This window comes from Phoca vitulina, unplaced genomic scaffold (genome assembly GCF_004348235.1).
Source record: "Phoca vitulina isolate PV1807 unplaced genomic scaffold, GSC_HSeal_1.0 scaffold41, whole genome shotgun sequence".
In the NCBI taxonomy this organism is placed as follows: domain Eukaryota; kingdom Metazoa; phylum Chordata; class Mammalia; order Carnivora; family Phocidae; genus Phoca; species Phoca vitulina.
Window position 1 is genome coordinate 4794902 of NW_022589744.1, and position 18693 is coordinate 4813594.

The 18693-nt window shown below is 38.2% G+C and overlaps 1 protein-coding gene across 4 annotated transcripts in view; it reads left to right on the forward strand.

Moving 5' to 3' along the window:
* The window catches only part of CEP112 (centrosomal protein 112), a 475433-nt gene that overhangs the window by 48871 nt on the left and 407869 nt on the right, over positions 1–18693 (forward strand). For all 4 annotated transcript variants that reach the window (XR_004302419.1, XM_032429545.1, XM_032429547.1 and 1 more), the window contains exons 7-8: positions 4642–4689; positions 5187–5264. Coding sequence is in view for 3 of the 4 variants with exons in the window: in XM_032429545.1 (XP_032285436.1) it covers positions 4642–4689; positions 5187–5264 (126 nt within the window). In the remaining variant the exon portion in view is untranslated. The remainder of the gene's footprint in view (positions 1–4641; positions 4690–5186; positions 5265–18693) is intronic.

Sequence of the window (18693 nt, forward strand, 5' to 3'; positions counted from 1 at the left end):
GATAACAGAATGAGTCTTTAACTTCTGTATTTAATGGCTTTTAAAGATGCAGAGGATGAAACAGGAGTCACTTCTGCATAGTTGAAAGGCTACATTGTAATTAGCTAAACCAATATTTTGTACTCTGCTTATAAATGTAGAGCTGTGTCAAAATAAGTCACAGATGGTTTTCTTGGCTTTTGGTTTTAAATTTTAAGCTTAATTAGAACTTGAGCATCTTTGAGAATTCCGTTTCCCCCTTCCTTTATTTTTCCCCTTCTCTTTAATTCTGCTTCATGAATTAGGGTTTTATATATTTGCAGATTTGGGTGTATTTTTGAAGAACTTACTTTCTTGGCTGGTTTTCTCCATTCCAAAAATAGAGAATGGTTACTTACTTTTCATATATATACCTTCAGACAATAAATATTTATTGAGTGTACTTTGCTGCCTGCTGGAAATTTGCTGCCTCTGTTTTTCAAAAAGCTGTGTATATAGTACAGCGTTATTTACTAAAGAATGTGCCTCTTTCTCTGGTATGATATTTAAGTGGGTTTTATTATTATCTCTACTTAATAAATGTTTCCCAAAGTGAATGTACTAATTCATACACCCAGCAGTGGTGCACCATCTGGAACACTTCTATTGTCAAATTTTTAATGTATACCAATCTGGTGGCTATAAAATGCCATCTCACTGTGGAATTACTTTACATTTTCATATTTTTGAAAAGATTGCCCATATATTCATATGTGTATTAGTCATTCAAATTTCTTCATCAGTAGAATGTGTTTCATGTTTTTCCCATTTAAAAAAACTTGTATTGTTCTTTCTTTTATTAAATTTTAAAGACCTTCTTTACACATTTTGGAGACCAATCATTTGTGCAAACATCTCCCAGTTTATGGCTTACTTTTTCATTTTATTTATGATATCTTTTTTGGAGAGAAGTTCCTAGTTAAATTTATTAATTTCCTTTTTGTTTATGCTTTTTGTTTTTATGTTTCTTGTTTAAAAAATCTTTTCTACTTTGAGGCCATAAAGTCATTCTTTCTCGTTTTTTTTTTTTTTTTTAGAGAGAGAGAGTGTGAGAGAGTGCACACACGTGCAAGCGAGCGGAGGGCTGTGGGGTGGAGAGGGGCAGAGGGAGAGAGAGAATCTTAAGCAGGCTTCATGTCCAGCATGTAACCCCACGAGGGGCTCAATCTCACAAGCCTGAGACCATGACCTGAGGTGAAATCAAGAGTTGGACTCTTAACTGATGGAGCCACCCTGGCACCTCAAGTCATTCTAAGTTGTCTTCTGAAAGGTTTTATGGTTCTGCTTTTAATTATAAGTATTTAATCCATTGGGAATTTATTATATGTGGTACGAGAAGGAATCAGATCTCATTTTTTCCCCCACTTATTGAACACATCTTTATTTTCTCCATAATTTGCAGTGCTAGATTTTTCATGAATCATGTTCTCATATTTTTTGAGTTTCTAGTACTTTCTAGTTGGTTCCATTGACTTATCTTCATTACTGTTAGTTTTATTATATCTTTGTAAGTCAGCTCCACCTTGATTTTTTTTCTTCAGGCATGTCTTGGCTATTCTTGTCTATTTATTTATATACATTTTATAATGAGCTTATGAAGTTTTACAAAAGCCCTGTTGAGATTTTGGTTTGGATAAATTTAGTCACTAGATCAAGTTAAGGAGAATTGTCATTTTTACAATATTGAGACTGTCCAAAAACATGGTTTCACATTTATTTCATTATTAATGTTTTTCAAAAAAGCTGAATTATTTTCTCTACAAAGAGCTTATGTGTATTTTCTTAGATTTACTTTTAGGAATTATATATTGTTTTGTGATTAAAAATGATATCTCTGTAAAATTATTTTCTTTTCCTAGATGATTTTTGCTAATTTGCAGAATTGCAGCTGACTTTTATGTATCAATTTGGCATCTCACAACTTCGCTAAGATCTTATTTGGTCAGCTCCTGTTTAATATCTTTCTATTTTCTGTCTTTATTGGTAGTGTTCTTTATGAACTTCCTGAGATTATTTAGAAGTTATACTTGAATACTTATTGTCCCGCTGGTGGAACATACACATCATTAAACATTGACCTGCAGGAAAGTGGTCTACCTCAAGTGGGTTGCACAAAAAAACCTAATGAATGAAAGTGCTGGACACAGGGGAGGCCAAAGGAGGCCCATATTACTGTTTTCTTCTATTTCGAGGCCCATATTACTGTTTTTTTCAAAGCCATGAAATAGAAGAAAAGTAATTCCTACTATTGACAGGCTTTGATTTTGATTTTCTGTTTTTATGGATGTTAGATTCTTTTTGTTGCTGTTGTTCATGATTATTGATGTTAGATTTTTTTGAACAAGCAGTAGCCAGTGGCTGTATGGGATGGATGGCTTGGGTAGCTTACTTTATTTCTTGGTTTAGGCAGGCCTTCTCCCGCTCCACTGAAGTTCAGTTTCTTTAGTAAGTTCTGCCTTTTTGACCTGTCATCCTCTGCTTCTTTGCTTCTTTCTTGTTTCTGTATGGTTCTTTTTCTTCAGCTCCTTCTTTCTTTCCCTCCATCATGGACAAACTTCCTCCCAAGGGGCCTCTCTCTACTGCAGAAGTGGTTCCTTCCTAAGAACCTTCTCTGGTTCTTTACACTTTTCACACCCTTCTTTTGATTCTCCTGTCTCCAGCACTCTGATCCATCGGGTTTTTTGTACGACCCAGGAAAGGTAGATCACTCTCCTTCTACAGGTCAATGTTTGATGACATTTATATTCCAACACCACTAGGATGCTGAGGCACTTCCTTTTTGTTCCATGCTGTCACTCTGGTTTGGCTCAGGATCTAATTCTGCTGATCTGTGATCTTTCTTTGGCCACTTACATGTGAATCGAGGGTTTTAGTAATCTCTCCTTGTTATGATGTAGGCATAGGTGATGGGTGTTTTTATGTGCTCTCTTTGTTGATCTGTATGGGTTTTTGGAGGATGGGGAGAGAAAATTAAATTCAGACAGTTGCCATTACTTTACAGGAATCAGCCTTCAGGCAAAAGAAAATTGTTTTGTAAATTACGCCTTATCTAGGTGCTAAAATATAGTAACTCTTCAGATCTTATCTGTTGCTATAGAGGCTTTTATGTTTTTTAAACATGAATAATCAGTTCTATTTTTAATTTCATTGCCTCTGTATTCTTTGATTAATTGGTCCTTTATCCATCCTTATCTTTATTATCAACTTGGGTATGGATTGTTTATGTTCTATGACTATGAACTATAATAAGTCCTTTCAGGAGCTTTTTGAAAACACAGTGAGATTTTGGAGGAGTAGATTCTGATAATATGTTTGACAAAGTTTGTCAGTTGTTCTAGTTTGAAGTCATGGTTAGTGTTGTATTTATATTCTTGTACATTTTGAGATTATCTATGTTGTAAAGTGCAAGTTTAAGATATCAAGAGATTAGAATTCCATGATAATGATTTTTAATTATCACTTCATTTGTGAATGAAATAGTTGGGATAATAATCAGTGTTTCTAATTTATCATATAGTATATTCATTCAACAAATATTTCCTTGAAAGCCTACTACAGATTAGGTATTGTGCTAATTACCAGAAATAAAAAATTGAGAAGTCATTATCCTTGCACTTATTGTGCATAAAGACAGATGTGGAGACATACTGATAAACACTTAGAATGTGCTATGAGAGATACATAGGATACTTTAGGAGCTTGATAAGAGGGTGGGATCAGGTACATTTTGCCTCTTCCTCCTTTCTTCCCTCCTTCCTTCCTTTCTTCTTAATGAGTATTTGTTGGGCACCCATCACCTGCCAGGCCCTGTGGTAGATGCTAGGGATGGTTGGGTTGTGACAGTCATAGTCCGTTTTCAGAGTTTACACTCTTTTACAGAAGATAGATGTTTGATTATAAAAGGGTACTATCTGAATAGGAGGAACTTAATTAAATTTCTTGGGGAAGAGTCTTGAGTAAGTGAACCACAAGAAGTTGCAAGAATGATTTCATAGGTTGCAAAGACTCAGATTTGGGAGAGAATGTAGTGCTTTTAAAGGTAAAACAAGTCATTGAGTGTCCTTGGAATACAGGGCATACTGAGGGGGTAGATGAACCTGAAAGGTAGATATAGGAGGAGTACCAAAGGAATTCTCTACTCTAGTAGTTATTCTGGAGGTGAATGTAAGGATTCATGCTCTGAACCTGCCTGGCTGTTTAGTAATTAAATTGAGACTTAAAAGATGATTAGGTGCATGCTTGTAGGGTTAGAGGGGCACAGAGTGGTGCCTAGAGGTAGAGAGGCACAGGAAGACTACCATATTTCAGTAATGTAAATCATCCAGGGTTCTGAGAGTATAAAACGTGACGGGAGGAGTAATGGAAATGAAGCTGGGCAGTTAGGCCATGAGAGGATCACGAAGGTGCATTTCTGTCTGCAAAGAAGTTTATGTTTTATATTTTATTTGTTAGTGGGCTACTAAAAATATATTATGCAATACCCATCCTAAAACAAACTAAATATTAAGATACATAGAAAACATTTTTGTTTAACAGCTTAATTCTGTATTTTATCAAATAATAATTAAAACTCAAAAATAATGATTAATAATAAAATTATTAATTTCGATCTCAAATTTTCAGATAGAAAATCCTCGATACCTGAGACAGAAGCCAATCCCAGTTTCTCTGGTAGGTGAGAATTTCAGTGGACTTTTCCTATGGACAGGTTTTTGTTTTTTTTTAAAGATTTTATTCATTGAGAGAGAGTGAGTGAGAAAGAGTGCATGTGCAAGTACGGGGAGGGGCAGAGGCAGAGGGAGAGAGAATCCCAAGCAGACTCCACATTGGGCATGGAGTCCAGTGCAGGGCTTATCTCACGACCCTGAGACCACGACCTGAGCTGAAATCAAGAGTTGGGCGCTCAACTGACTGAGCCACCTAGGCGCCCCCTTATGGACAGATACTTTTAAATAAAGTAATTATTAAGTCATTTACAGAGAAGAACACAAGTACACATTACGAAGCATAACAGTCTTATTAATCCTATCACTTGCAAGTGAATAAATCACTTTTTTCTCCAATGTTGGTATTATTTTGGCATGAACTTCAGGCAATTTAGAGCTTCCTTTTGGGTTAAGGGTAAGGCAGGCCAAAAAAGTATTGAATAACTCTTACTCATTCAACAGATGACTCCCAAATTCAACTTGAGAAAATCCAGCAGTTTCCATGATGAACATCTACTCTCTCGAATGCATGAGAAAGAGGTAGGATTGAGATATTTCTGATGTATTGAATAATAAACACAGTTTTTGTATTTTGTTAGTATGAGTTTTCAGGTCTGAATAATCATGCACAGTAGGGAGAGGTTGTCTTTGGTACAAATGTAAGATAATGATGCAGGGTAGGTAAGGTTTGTTTTTCATTTTTTTCATGTACATCTCCCACTTTGTGAGAGTGTGCTGAGGGGCTGTCTCCTGACTATCCATTCCTGCTTGTCGGGGCCTGGGGAGATGGCAGTTTTCAGAAGCAGTGTCTTTGACCTCAGCGAATCCCTCCATCCTGCCTTCTAGTTTCACTATTCTTACTGTTTCTACTATTTAAATTGATCTGCTAAATTAAGCTATGCTATGGTTGATATATAACATAATATACTATCTTTCTTTGGTCATTTGAAAACAGAATTATCCAAGAGGTTTACTGGTATTTGTTTATTGGTTAAAAGCATAAACTGTGGAGTAAAGAATACCTGGATTTAAATCCGACTTATCTGCTCTGTGAAAACGGACAGATACTTGCCCCTTGTCTAATTTGGGAGATACCTGCTTTACAGGATTAGTATGAAGATTTTATAGTCTGTAAGTAACTATATGCTTCACATGTAGTAGACATAAAATGAAGGTGAATTTGATGATTTTCTTTTTAAAATTTCTATTCTAGGAAATTTGAAAGCCATCATTATTATTTTTATTTTTGCTTATGACACCATTGGAGCACTTTGGTCATCTGTATGGTGTGATAGATTAGGAATCTGAAAAACGATGTCCTTAACTTGCCTTTACCATTCTCTAGTCATATTAGCCAGGGGAGTCAAGAATATTAGTTTAGTTTTTGCTTAAAGAGAGGATAATTATTGATGTCACAGGGTCATTACCAAAATTAATGAGAATAATGAATATGTATGGAACTTGTAAATGGTAGTTTAAATGTGCAAATGTGAAAGATGTTATTGGACTTAGATTTAATATTTTTAATAAATTTAATTAAATAATTTTATATTTCATTATTTTTTCTTTTATTTTAATGAGGATGCTTCTAAGAATTTTTAAAATTTAATTTCAGTTTGGTGATTTTCAACATGAAAGGGTTTTCTCACCACCCTACTTATAAAATGTCACAAAGAACATTGATTTTTTTTGCTTAGATATTCCAAACAATAGCATGAGCATATAATTTAAATTGTTTTTTAAATTTTTTATTGTTATGTTAATCACCATACATTACATCGTTAGTTTTTTTAAATTTTTTTATTGTTATGTTAATCCCCATACATTACATCATTAGTTTTAGATATAGTGTTCCATGATTCATTGTTTGTGCATAACACCCAGTGCTCCATGCAGAATGTGCCCTCCTCAATACCCATCACCAGGCTAACCCATCCTCCCAACCCCTCCCCTCTAGAACCCTCAGTTTGTTTTTCAGAGTCCATCGTCTCTCATGGTTCGTCTCCCCCTCCGATTCCCCCCCTTCGTTCTTCCCCTCCTGCTATCTTCTTCTTCTTTTTTTTTTCTTAACATATATTGCATTGTTTGTTTCAGAGGTACAGATCTGTGATTCAACAGTCTTGCACATTTCACAGTGCTCACCATAGCACATACCCTCCCCAGTGTCTACCACCCAGCCACCCCATCCCTCCTACCCCCCACCACTTCAGCAACCCTCAGTTTGTTTCCTGAGATTAAGAATTCCTCATATCAGTGAGGTCATATGATACATGTCTTTCTCTGATTGACTGATTTCATGCAGCATAACACCCTCCAGTTCCATCCACATCGTTGCAAATGGCAAGATCTCATTCCTTTTGATGGCTGCATAATATTCCATTGTGTATATATACCACCTCTTCTTTATCCATTCATCTGTTGATGGACATCTTGGCTCTTTCCACAGTTTGGCTATTGTGCACATTGCTGCTATAAACATCGGGGTGCACGTACCCCTTCAGATCCCTACATTTGTATCTTTGGGGTAAATACCCAGTAGTGCAATTGCTGGATCGTATGGTAGCTCTATTTTCAACTTTTTGAGGAACCTCCATACTGTTTCCCAGAGTGGTTGCACCAGGTTGCATTCCCACCAACAGTGTAGGAGGGTTCCCCTTTCTCCGCATCCCAGCCAACATCTGTCATTTCCTGACTTGCTAATTTTAGCCATTCTGACTGGTGAGAAGTGGTATCTCACTGAGGTTTTGATTTGGATTTCCCTGATGCCAAGCGATGTTGAGCACTTTTTCATGTGTCTGTTGGCCATTTGGATGTCTTCTTTGGAAAAATGTCTGTTCATGTCTTCTGCCCATTTCTTGATTGGATTCTTTGTTCTTTTGGTGTTGAGTTTGATGAGTTCTTTATAGATTCTGGATACTAGCCCTTTATCTGATATGTCATTTGCAAATATCTTCTCCCATTATGTCGGTTGTCTTTTGGTTTTGTTGACTGTTTCCTTTGCTGTGCAAAAGCTTTTTATCTTGATGAAGTCCCAATAGTTCATTTTTGCCCTTGCTTCCCTTACCTTTGGTGATGTTTCTAGGAAGAAGCTGCTGCGGCCGAGGTCGAAGAGGTTGCTGCCTGTGTTCTCCTTTAGGATTTTTTTTTTTTTTAATTTTTTTATTGTTATGTTAATCCCCATACATTACATCATTAGTTTTAGATATAGTGTTCCATGATTCATTGTTTGTGCATAACACCCAGTGCTCCATGCAGAATGTGCCCTCCTCAATACCCATCACCAGGCTAACCTATCCTCCCACCCCCCTCCCCTCTAGAACCCTCAGTTTGTTTTTCAGAGTCCATCGTCTCTCATGGTTCTTCTCCCCCTCCGATTTCGCCCCCTTCATTCTTCCCCTCCTGCTACATTCTTCTTCTTCTTTTTTTCTTTCTTTGCTTTTGTTATTAATTGCCTTATATAATTGGCTGCTCCCATGTTAGGGGCATAGATATTTACAATTGTTAGATCTTCTCCTTGGATCGACTCTTTAAGTAGGATATAGTGTCCTTCCTCATCTCTTATTACAGTCTTTGGTTTAAAATCTAATTTGCCTGATATAAGGATTGCCATCCCAGCTTTCTTTTGGTGTCCATTAGCATGGTAAATGGTTTTCCACCCCCTCACTTTCAATCTGGAGGTGTCTTTGGGTCTAAAATGAGTCTCTTGCAGACAGCATGTCGATGGTCTTGTTTTTTAATCCAATCTGATAGCCTGTGTCTTTTGATTGGGGCATTTAGCCCATTTACATTCAGGGTAATTATTGAAAGATAGGAATTTAGTGCCATTGTATTGCCTGTAAGGTGACTGTTACTGTATATTGTCTGTGTTCCTTTCTGGTCTATGTTGCTTTTAGGCCCTCTCTTTGCTTAGAGGACCCCTTTCAATATTTCTTGTAGGGCTGGTTTCGTGTTTGCAAATTCCTTTAGTTTTTGTTTGTCCTGGAAGATTTTTATCTCTCCTTCTATTTTCAATGACAGTCTAGCTGGATATAGTATTCTTGGCTGCATATTTTTCTCATTTAGTGCTCTGAATATATCCTGCCAGTCCTTTCTGGCCTGCCAGGTCTCTGTGGATAGGTCTGTTGCCAATCTAATGTTTCTACCATTGTAGGTTCCATATCTCTTCTCCCGAGCTGCTTTCAGGATTTTCTCTTTGTCTCTGAGACTCATAAGTTTTACCATTAGATGTCGGGGTGTTGACCTATGTTTATTGATTTTGAGGGGGGTTCTCTGTGCCTCCTGGATTTTGATGCCTGTTTCCTTTCCCAAGTTAGGGAAATTCTCTGCTATAATTTGCTCCAATATACCTTCTGCCCTTCTCTCTCTTTCTTCTTCTTCTGGGATCCCAATTATTGTAATGTTGTTTCGTCTTACGGTATTGCTTATCTCTCGAATTCTGCCCTCGTGATCCAGTAGTTGTTTCTCTCTTTTTCTCAGCTTCTTTATTTTCCATCATTTGGTCTTCTATCTCACTGATTCTCTCTTCTGCCTCATTTATCCTAGCAGTTAGCGCCCCCATTTTTGATTGCACCTCATTAATAGCCTTTTTGATTTCAACTTGGTTAGATTTTAGTTCTTTTATTTCTCCAGAAAGGGTTTCTCTAATAACTTCCATGCTTTTTTCAAGCCCAGCTAATATCTTTAAAGTGATGATTCTGAACTCTAGATCCGACATCGTACTAATGTCCGTATTGAGTAGGTCCCTGGCAGTCGGTACTACCTCTTGTTCTTTTTGTTGAGGTGATTTTTTCCGTCTTGTCATTTTGTCCAGAGGAGAATAGATGAATGAGAGAACAAAATGCTAACAGGGTAACAACGTCCCCAGAAAATATACTCTAAACAAATCAGAAAAGACCTGAAGCTGGGGGAAAAGAAAGGGAAAGAAAGAAAAAAGAAAAAAAAAAAAAAGAAAAAGAAAAAGATAAAAACAAACAAAAACAGAACAAAACAAAAAAAACCAGAATATGATCAAATATGATCAGGCTGGTGCACAGATCATTGCCACACACTAGATTTTGGGTGTATTTTGGTCTGTTAGAAGAAAGTGCCTCCCAAAATTTTAAAGAAAGAAACACTTATATATGTACAAAATTAAGGGTTGATATAATGAAGGGATGGAATATGACTGTAAAGATGAAAATTATAAAAAATTTTATAAAAGGAATTGATAAGAAGTTGTTTGAAAAAAGAAAGAAGAGGTTTTAAAAAAAAAAAGAAAGAAAACCGAGAGAATGTGATCAGGCAGGAGAGTAGAACAAAACCATACACTAGAGATTAGGGTATATTTTGATCTGTCAGAAGAAACTATCTCAAAATTTTAAAAAGAGAACAACTTATATATATATGCCAAAAATAAGGGTAACTACTATGAAGGGATAGAATATGACTCAAAATGAAAAATAAAAATGTTTTTTAAAAAAGGGATTGATAAGATGGTTGAAAAAGGGAAAAAGAAAAATTAAAAAAAAAAAAGACAGTTAAAAAATAATTAACTTTGAAAGACTAAAGGATCATGGTAAAAAAGCCATGGATTTTATGTACATTATTCCCCTAGTGCTGGAGTTCTGCCGTACTCATTGATCGGTAAACTTGGTCTTGGCTGGTGTTCTCGCTGATCTTCTGGGGGAGGGGCCTGTTGCCGTGGTTCCCAAAGGTCTTTGCCGGAGGCGGAATTGCCCCGCCCTTGCCGGGTCCGGGCTAAGTCATCTGCTCGAGTTTGCTCTTGGGAGCTTTTTTTTTTTTTTTTAAAGATTTTATTTATTTATTTGAGAGAGAGAATGAAAGAGAGAGAACACAAGAGCGGGGAGGGTCAGAGGGAGAAGCAGACTTCCCACTGAGCAGGGAGCCCGATGCGGGACTCGATCCCGGGACTCCAGGATCATGACCTGAGCCGATGGCAGTCGCTTAACCAACTGAGCCACCCAGGCGCCCGCTCTTGGGAGCTTTGGTTCCCTGCAAGCTCTCCGTACAGCCTTAGAGGCCGAGAGTGAAAATGGTGGCCTCCCAATCTCTGCCCTGGAGGAGCCGAGAACTCGGGGCCCCGCTCCTCAGTGCGCCCCCAGAGAAAAGCCGTCAGTCACTCCCGTCTCCCCGGTCTCCAGCCGCACTCTGTGCTCCCCCCGGCCTGTGACCGAGCGTTTCTATCTCTGGCACACGACTCTGTGTGGAGTCTCCAAACCCAGCAGATCCCTGTGGTGCGCTCCCGCAGTGCTCCTCCCGGGGGAGGAAGGTGAGTCTCCCTGGATCTGTTGCTTGTTGGGTCCCTGCTGGAGGAGCAGTGGCCCGACTGTGCCATGGATCACGGTTTATGACAACCCCGAGCTGAGAGCCCGCGCCTCGGCTCCGTCTCTGCAGCCGGCTTCCCTGCTCCGATACCTGGGAGCTCTGCTGCACTCAGGCACCCCCGGTCTTTCTGTGACCCTGAGGGTCCTGAGACCACACTATTCCGTGAGGGTTCCAGCCCCCGCTTAGCCACTGGAGCGACGTCCCTCAGCGGAGCCCACTTCTAAAAGTTCCGATTTTGTGCTCCGTGGCTCTATCACTTGCCAGAAGTGGCTGACGGAGGCCCCCTCCCCCGCCGTCTATCCTCTCGAATATCGCCTCGGATTCACTTCTCTGCACGTCCTACCTTCCAGAACGTGGTCGCTTTTCTGTTCAGAGAGTTGTTGCTATTCCTTTCTTCGATCTCCTGTTGAGTTTGTAGGTGTTCAGAATGGTTTGATCCTTATCCAGCTGAATTCCTGAGACCAGATGAAATCCAGGTCTCCTACTCCTCCGCCATCTTGCTCCGCCCCCCTAAATGTGATTTATCTTTTTACTGTGTTGATGATGGTGCAGATGCAATGCCGGGTAAACCTGTATCTTAGCCCAAATCAAGGCAGTGGCCCACATTGTACTTGGGGTTATTATATTTTTCCGTGCCACGTGGTCACGGGACAAAAATGAACCATTTTACTTAAGAATGTTTTTGATGAAACAAGCTGTGAAACTCTTAATTTTATTAAATCAGATATGCATTCTTTTTGATACCTGAGTGAAGGGATTTCAAGAGAACTTAACGTTCCATTCTGAAGGGTGAAGGCTGCCTAGAGGAGACATGCTTGCGTGATTCTCTGTGAGGAACTGCTGCTACTGTTTTTGTGGAAGACCGTTTTTATTTGAAACAATGACTGATGAACAGTGGTTATTCAGACTTGGATATCTGGCAGACATTCTCTCAAAAATGAACAAGATGAGCCTGTCATTTCAAGTAAAACAACCGATATTTGTTGCTAATGATAATATTAGAATTTTGGAGACTCTCAGTCACTGTGAGCTTGAGAGTTTTCTAATATGAAGACTTTTACTAAGACTTTTCTGGTGAGATTGGTGGTGATATTAACCATTGTGAAGTTTTGGTATTGTACTATGAATTTTTCAATATTTGGAAATCTGCATAACTCATTGAACTGATGTTTTCCAAATGAGTAATGCATGCTGTCATAAGATCACACATGGGTAAAAAGTCCACTCCAAGTTCAAGGTAGAATAACAGAACTTACTGTGACAGACCATGAAAAGTTTCAGATTCCACAGTGCAAGTAACTTTAAAAATCTAGTACTTGCGAGTGTTGGCTTACTTAAGAGACTATCCACAATTATCTGAAAAGGGTACTAAGACACTTTTTCCAACTACATATTTATGTAAGGAAGCATTTAAGAAAGAATGAATTCCAGTATTATACAGATTCTTTGAGATGTAGAGGAGGAGGGAATACTTCTCAGTTCATTTTATGAGATAGACCCTGACACCAAAACCGGAAGAGAAAAAAATTAAATCCCAATAAAAATAAAAATTTAATAACAAAATTCATTATCAGTACACTGAGAAAAGAAAATTTTAGTTAATAAATGATGCTGGTACAATCTTTCATTTACCTGGAAGAAAATAAAATTTTAACCTTGTCCTCTAAAAACAAAAAGAAACAAAAACAAATTCTGGATATACTGAACAATCTGTAAATGCCCAAACAAAAAGCCTCAAAACAACAGAAATCTTGCAAACAAAGCAAAACAAAACTCTAGGAATCAGAAGATCTTTCTAACCTAAAAACCTTTCCAAACCCAGAATACATAAAATAAATGATAGCAGTATTTGATTCAAGTGAAATAAAAGACTTTGTATAGTAAAAAATACAACAAACAAGATTAGTAGAGATATAATGGATTTGGGGGAGAATATTTGGGACAGACTGTGTGTTAATGTGTATAGCACACCAGGAGGTCCTACTGACCAACAGAGAGAAATGTGGATCAAAATTGTGACGGGACATTTTCCAGAACAGATTCATATAGACTCAGAATGTGTGAAAAGGGGCTAAGACAGTAGTTTTCAGGGGAATGCAAATCAAAGTAGTAAAGAGGTAATCAGTCTTCTGGGGGAAAGATAAATTTACCTTTATTTTATTTTATTTTATTTTTATTATTATTATTTTTTTGCCACAGGGGAGGAGACATTTATTCTGCCCTGTAAGCACCTGAATTTACCTTTACCAGAGGGCAAAATCTAGTAGGATGTATCCACCATTGACTCATCCGCTTATCTTCTGAGAATCTATCCTATAGCAACCCAAGCCCTGGTGTGTAGGACACATGTATGAGAATTATTTTGTGGTGGTGTTTGCATTAGAAAAATATTGAAAATAAGATGAATATGCATTAAGGGAACAAATTTTGTTTTCATTAAGGAATAGGTGGTAACAATTTAAAGGAATGAATAAAAACTACAGCAGGTGTTTTAAGAGGGATTTCCATGAGATATTGTTCAGAGAGAAAAACGAGATGCAGAAAAAACATATTTATGTGTGTAAAACATTCATAATAAAAAAATATGTGTTGCTGAAGGTATAGGGAATTTGTTTTAGCTCATATTTAACAGCCCAGGGTGTGTAGGAAGTGTTCTGCTCTGTGACATCATCAGGGCCCCAGGCTCCGGGGGCCACCATCTTCAGTGTGTGACTTCAGCCTCTGGGTCTGAGGTGGTGGTTGCTCACTGGTATCGTATTTTTTAAGAGTCATCCTTCAGAAAGAACGAGAGCATGAAAAGAAAGCCACTTTGTTTTTAAAAATATCCAGTCAAAGTTGCGTGCAGCATTTCTATCCCAGTACCCTCCTTGACTGTAGCTAGTCACATGGTCACATGCAGCCTCTGGTGATACAACCCAGCCCAAATTTGGTGGTGATGGTGGGGGGCCTCAAAGGAAGAAAAGGAAGATAGATATCTGAGGACACTGGCAGTCTGTGCTGCAAACCCCCATACTGGTGTATGCGTTTTAGCTTGTGTGTATTTGTATATGATTCTGTGAACATGGCAGGAGATATGCAAATATACTGGGTTGTTAGTAAGGAATCCCCCATGCAGGTGTTAATATAGAAGGACATGGGGAGGAGAGGGAGAACAGGGAGAGGTTCAAATAAATAATGAACATCAACGAGCACAGAGAAGCTAAGCAAAATAAACAAAAACTCAGCATAGAGTAGGATTATGTTTATGTTTGTGTTGCATGTAAATTATGTTTGTATATGATGTATAACAAAATTTAAAAATTAGAAAAAAAATACTGGTATGCACTGTGTATGTTTAAATACCACTTCTTCCCTGAATGTAATGAGTTCTGAGGAGACTAGAAATTACAGTTCAGGAGAATTCCATCTCTAAGCCCCACGGATAAGGTAGCCAGAGAGATAGATGCGTTGTTCTTTGTGCTATGTTTAGAAATAAGCATAATGAGTAACAATTGGCATTATGAAATATTACAAATGAACATTTTGAGAATAGGGTACACTGGAGATGTTAATCAGGAAGAAGAATCTTAATTATCAACACATGATAATAGCCCCTGACTAGTAACTAACAGAATTCTCTAAAAAATGATTGTAACAATTAGGTATCTGAGTAGGTACAGTGATTATTATTTTAGAAATCACTTCTTCTGCAGTTTGCTGTGGTGATTGTTGAGATGTAGAAAGTGGTAGTAAGCAGAGACATCATGTGGTTGTGTGGCTTTGGAAATTGCTGGGCAGTGCAGATGGTTGACATCAGCAATGTTTTTGAGCTTTTCTGCCTTACAGCTGACTTACTGTGCAGGTACAATAAGTAAAGGCAAACAATATTTCAGAAGTATGACATTTTCTACTTTATGGAAAACTTGTAGTTTGTTGAGTTATTCCCTCCATCAGAATAAATCTTGCTCTTTTTGCATGTTTTATTCCTTTTGATACGATTGAGGTGGTTGATCAACATTAAAGCTTTGAAATGACATTAAAAGGAGTTCATTGGTATTTTAAAATATGTAGATGATGCCTGTTTAAATAACTTTAATACATTTTTTTCCCTTACAAATTCATTAATAGTTATTATGCTATTTTATTTTGGTATTGAACTGATTTCAGTATCAAATGTTAAAGTTTGCACCTGCAAAACTGCTAATCATAAAAAGTACCATTCTGAATAAGAAATTTGCTCTTCTGTAAGAGTGAATGTTGAATACCAGAGTGAATAGACTGGTAAGTATTCCTTTTAAAAAAAAAAACAAACCCTTAATTAAAAATTCGTGAGTATTCAGTTGAATGAAATGACAATGGTAATTGTCCTAAAATGTAATTAGTTATGCCGTAAGTGGGCTATTTTTAAACTCAAGGAAGTACTGTAATCCTAAGTGAGCACCTTCATCAGTTTTATTCACTTGGTTAGTGTCCAACCTCAGAGCTATTCTTTGAAGCACATACTTCACAGAAAATGAAGCCAAATGGACTTTCTAAATAAAATTTCTTAAGGTCTAAGTACAAATTTTAGAAATTCTCTTAAAAACAGCGTGGGGGCATGTCCTCTAGAGAGGGAAGCTATCCATTTTCAGTTCCTTTACTTTGGCAGTAAGTTGTCGGAATGTCTTGTCACACATGCCTCCTATTCCTGTGGCATCCTCTCAGTCTCTTGCTGGCAGTATGCTTCTTTTTCTAGAAGTGGGTGGTTTAGCCCTGAGGTGGTGGTTCAAGTAATTGAGTGGTTCTTCTGGTCCTATTATGACTCTGACTCTGTCAGAGGAGGTAAAGCTCTTCTCTTTCCACTTACCCCAACTGATTCTTTCCGTAAGATATTTTTGAGGGGGCAGATGGCCTAGACAGGTATGTTGTTTCCCAACTTAACCTGTTTTACATCAGAGAATCGACAGATAAAAACACGTTGAACAATGGCTGATTTTAGAAATGGGGTAAAAGTACTTGCATTTCTTATGCATTGCCTTCAACAAGGCTTCTCTGCCCAGTCTCCTTAATGGCTCCTTCTTCTTAGCCTGACATCAAAAGTTCTATAATTTAGGCTCAGTTATTCATTTGTCTAAATTTTAAAACTTAATTTTAACATATACGTACCTGTGTACTTACATGTGTACATAAGTATAGTACACAGAAAAGACAAATGTGACTACAAAGTTTAATTATTTTATTCAGCAAACATGATGAGAAAATCCCCTAAAACTTGTATTTCAGGTCTAGGAAAGAAGGAAAGAAAGTACTGTGCAAACCAACTGCAGGGCAATGTTGAATATAAAGTGTTACAAGGTATACTGAGGAAGGAGAAGTTGCTGTTTTCTGGGAAGCTTGAGGAAGACTTCATGGAGGGAATGACATTTGAGCCATGAGATGTGAAGAGGCAGAGAAGACATGGAAGCAGGAAGCCAGAGTGTGTGTTTAGCTGGAGCTCATAGACCACTTGGCTGGTGGTACAGGGAAAAGAAAAGAAGGGGGTGTGTTAAAGTCACCCATGTATGTTGCTGCCAAGCCAAGGCCCAGGGAGCTACTGAAGTTTTGACCAGAGAATGCCCATTTCACAACTGTGCTTTAGGAAAGTGAATGGGCAGTGGTGTCTCAGATGGCCTAGTGGGGTGGGAGATGGGCGTGAGGAGTCTCTAGTGAAGAGGCTTTCTGACCTCGGAGGTGTGGGTGCATGAGGAACTCTGTAGGGTCATAACAGCAGGGCTGAAACAAGGCAGTGTGCTGGCCTTGAATGTGGTGACTCGGGGGATGTTGAGGGTCAGGGACAAGGAGGAGTAAAGATAAGGGACTTATTTATACGTAGTGGCTAATATTTTGTATCGAGTGTTGAATTGTCCTAGAGCAATGACCAACAGGAGCTGGCTAGGAGGTGGTAGAAACTAAGAAAGATCTGAGTCCTGGAGATGGACAATTGTGACTCACCTGTGTGGGAGATTAGAGCTAAATCTGGATAAAATCACCAAAGGCAAGTGTTTACCCGTAGTGAAGGCAACCTCGGGGCCGGCTGGAAGAATGGGATGATGTGGAGGAGACAGAGAAACCCTCTCCAGAGCAAGAGGAGAACCAGAACAGCAGAGTCACAGAAGCTGAGGAAACCAGATGATCCTCGTGCAAATCGCTGAAGACAAAAGCATGGAATTTGCCCTTAGATTTGGTGATCAAAGGGCTTTTGGAGGAAGAATGACAATTATGTCACATTGTGACCTTTGAGATTGCAGTTTTAATGAAGGCAAATTCTGAAAGGAGGGGAGGAAGTGGAAGTACAGAACATGGGATATACGCACAATGAAAAGGTCATTGTTAAAAAGAAGGAAGAAAGAAAAATGATATTTTATGGGGAAAGTGCAGATATTTAAAGAGCAGTTTCTGCTGGTAACCTTTAATTGGGATTTTAAAAAAATTAAATATTAATTTAATTAATCTATTAAATATCACTGAGGAAAATGTGTGTAAAGTACTAAATAATCTAAAAAAAGTAGGAGTTCTTAATCTTAAAAAATTAAGAGAAGTCTTTAGGGAACAGAAGTTGAATCGTAGCAAGTTTTATAGTGTCAGTGACTTAGGTGCCGGTCCCTCCTCTCTTCCCTAGTTGTGCCAGGTTTTCTGTCCCAAGCAGGCATTTCTCATTAAAACCATAAGACTGTTTATTTAGAAAGCATCTTCTTTTCCTTGCTTGAGGAGGGAGAGAATCTCACACAGGCTCCACTTTCAGGGCAGAGCCAGATTCGGGGCTTGATCTCAGGACCCTGAGATCATGAGCTGCGCCAAAATCAAGAGTCGGACACTTAACTGACTGAGCCACCCAGATGCCCCTAACTCTCATATTTGAAAAGCTACTCAGCTTTATTTAGCTTGCATTCATTAGCTGGACCCAGACTGCTGAGTATGAATCCAGGCTTTATACTTCTGTGGCTGGGTGACATGGAGCAGGTACCTCTTTGTGCTTTAGTTTCGCTGTTTGTAAAAGGGAGCTGGTGAAAGTACCCACTTGCAGATCCCATTATGAGGATTACGTGAACTAATGAAACAATGCATGTAAACTGTTAGGAACAGAGCTTTGCAAGTTGAACGTAATCAGTCAAGTATTTATTGTTTTTCTGCTTCTGCAATGTTTTCTTTTCACTTCTTGCTGCTGCTGCTACTGAAATTGATACTACAGGTGGTCCCCGACTTACGGTGGTTTGACTTAACACTTTTTTGACTTTATGATGGTGCTAAAGCAATACACATTCAGTAGAAACCATACTTCAGATTTTGAATTTTGCTCTTTTCTTGGGCTAGCGGTATGCGGTGTGATCATCTCTTATGATGCTGGGCAGTAGTGTTCTATTGCATGAATATACCATCATTTGTTTATCCATTGATCTATTAATCACCATTTGGTTTGTTCTCAGTTTTGGCTGTTATGAATGAGGCTACCATGAAAATTAATGTACAAATTTTTGGTTGACTTATGTTTTTAAGTTCTCTTGGATAAAACTGCTAAACTGCTTTCCAAGTTGTTGTACAATTTTGTACTCCTATCAGCAATGTATGAGAGTTCAAGTTGTTCCATATCCTCACCAACACTTTATATTGTCAGTTAAAAAATTATTTTAATTTGAACAGACCTATAAAC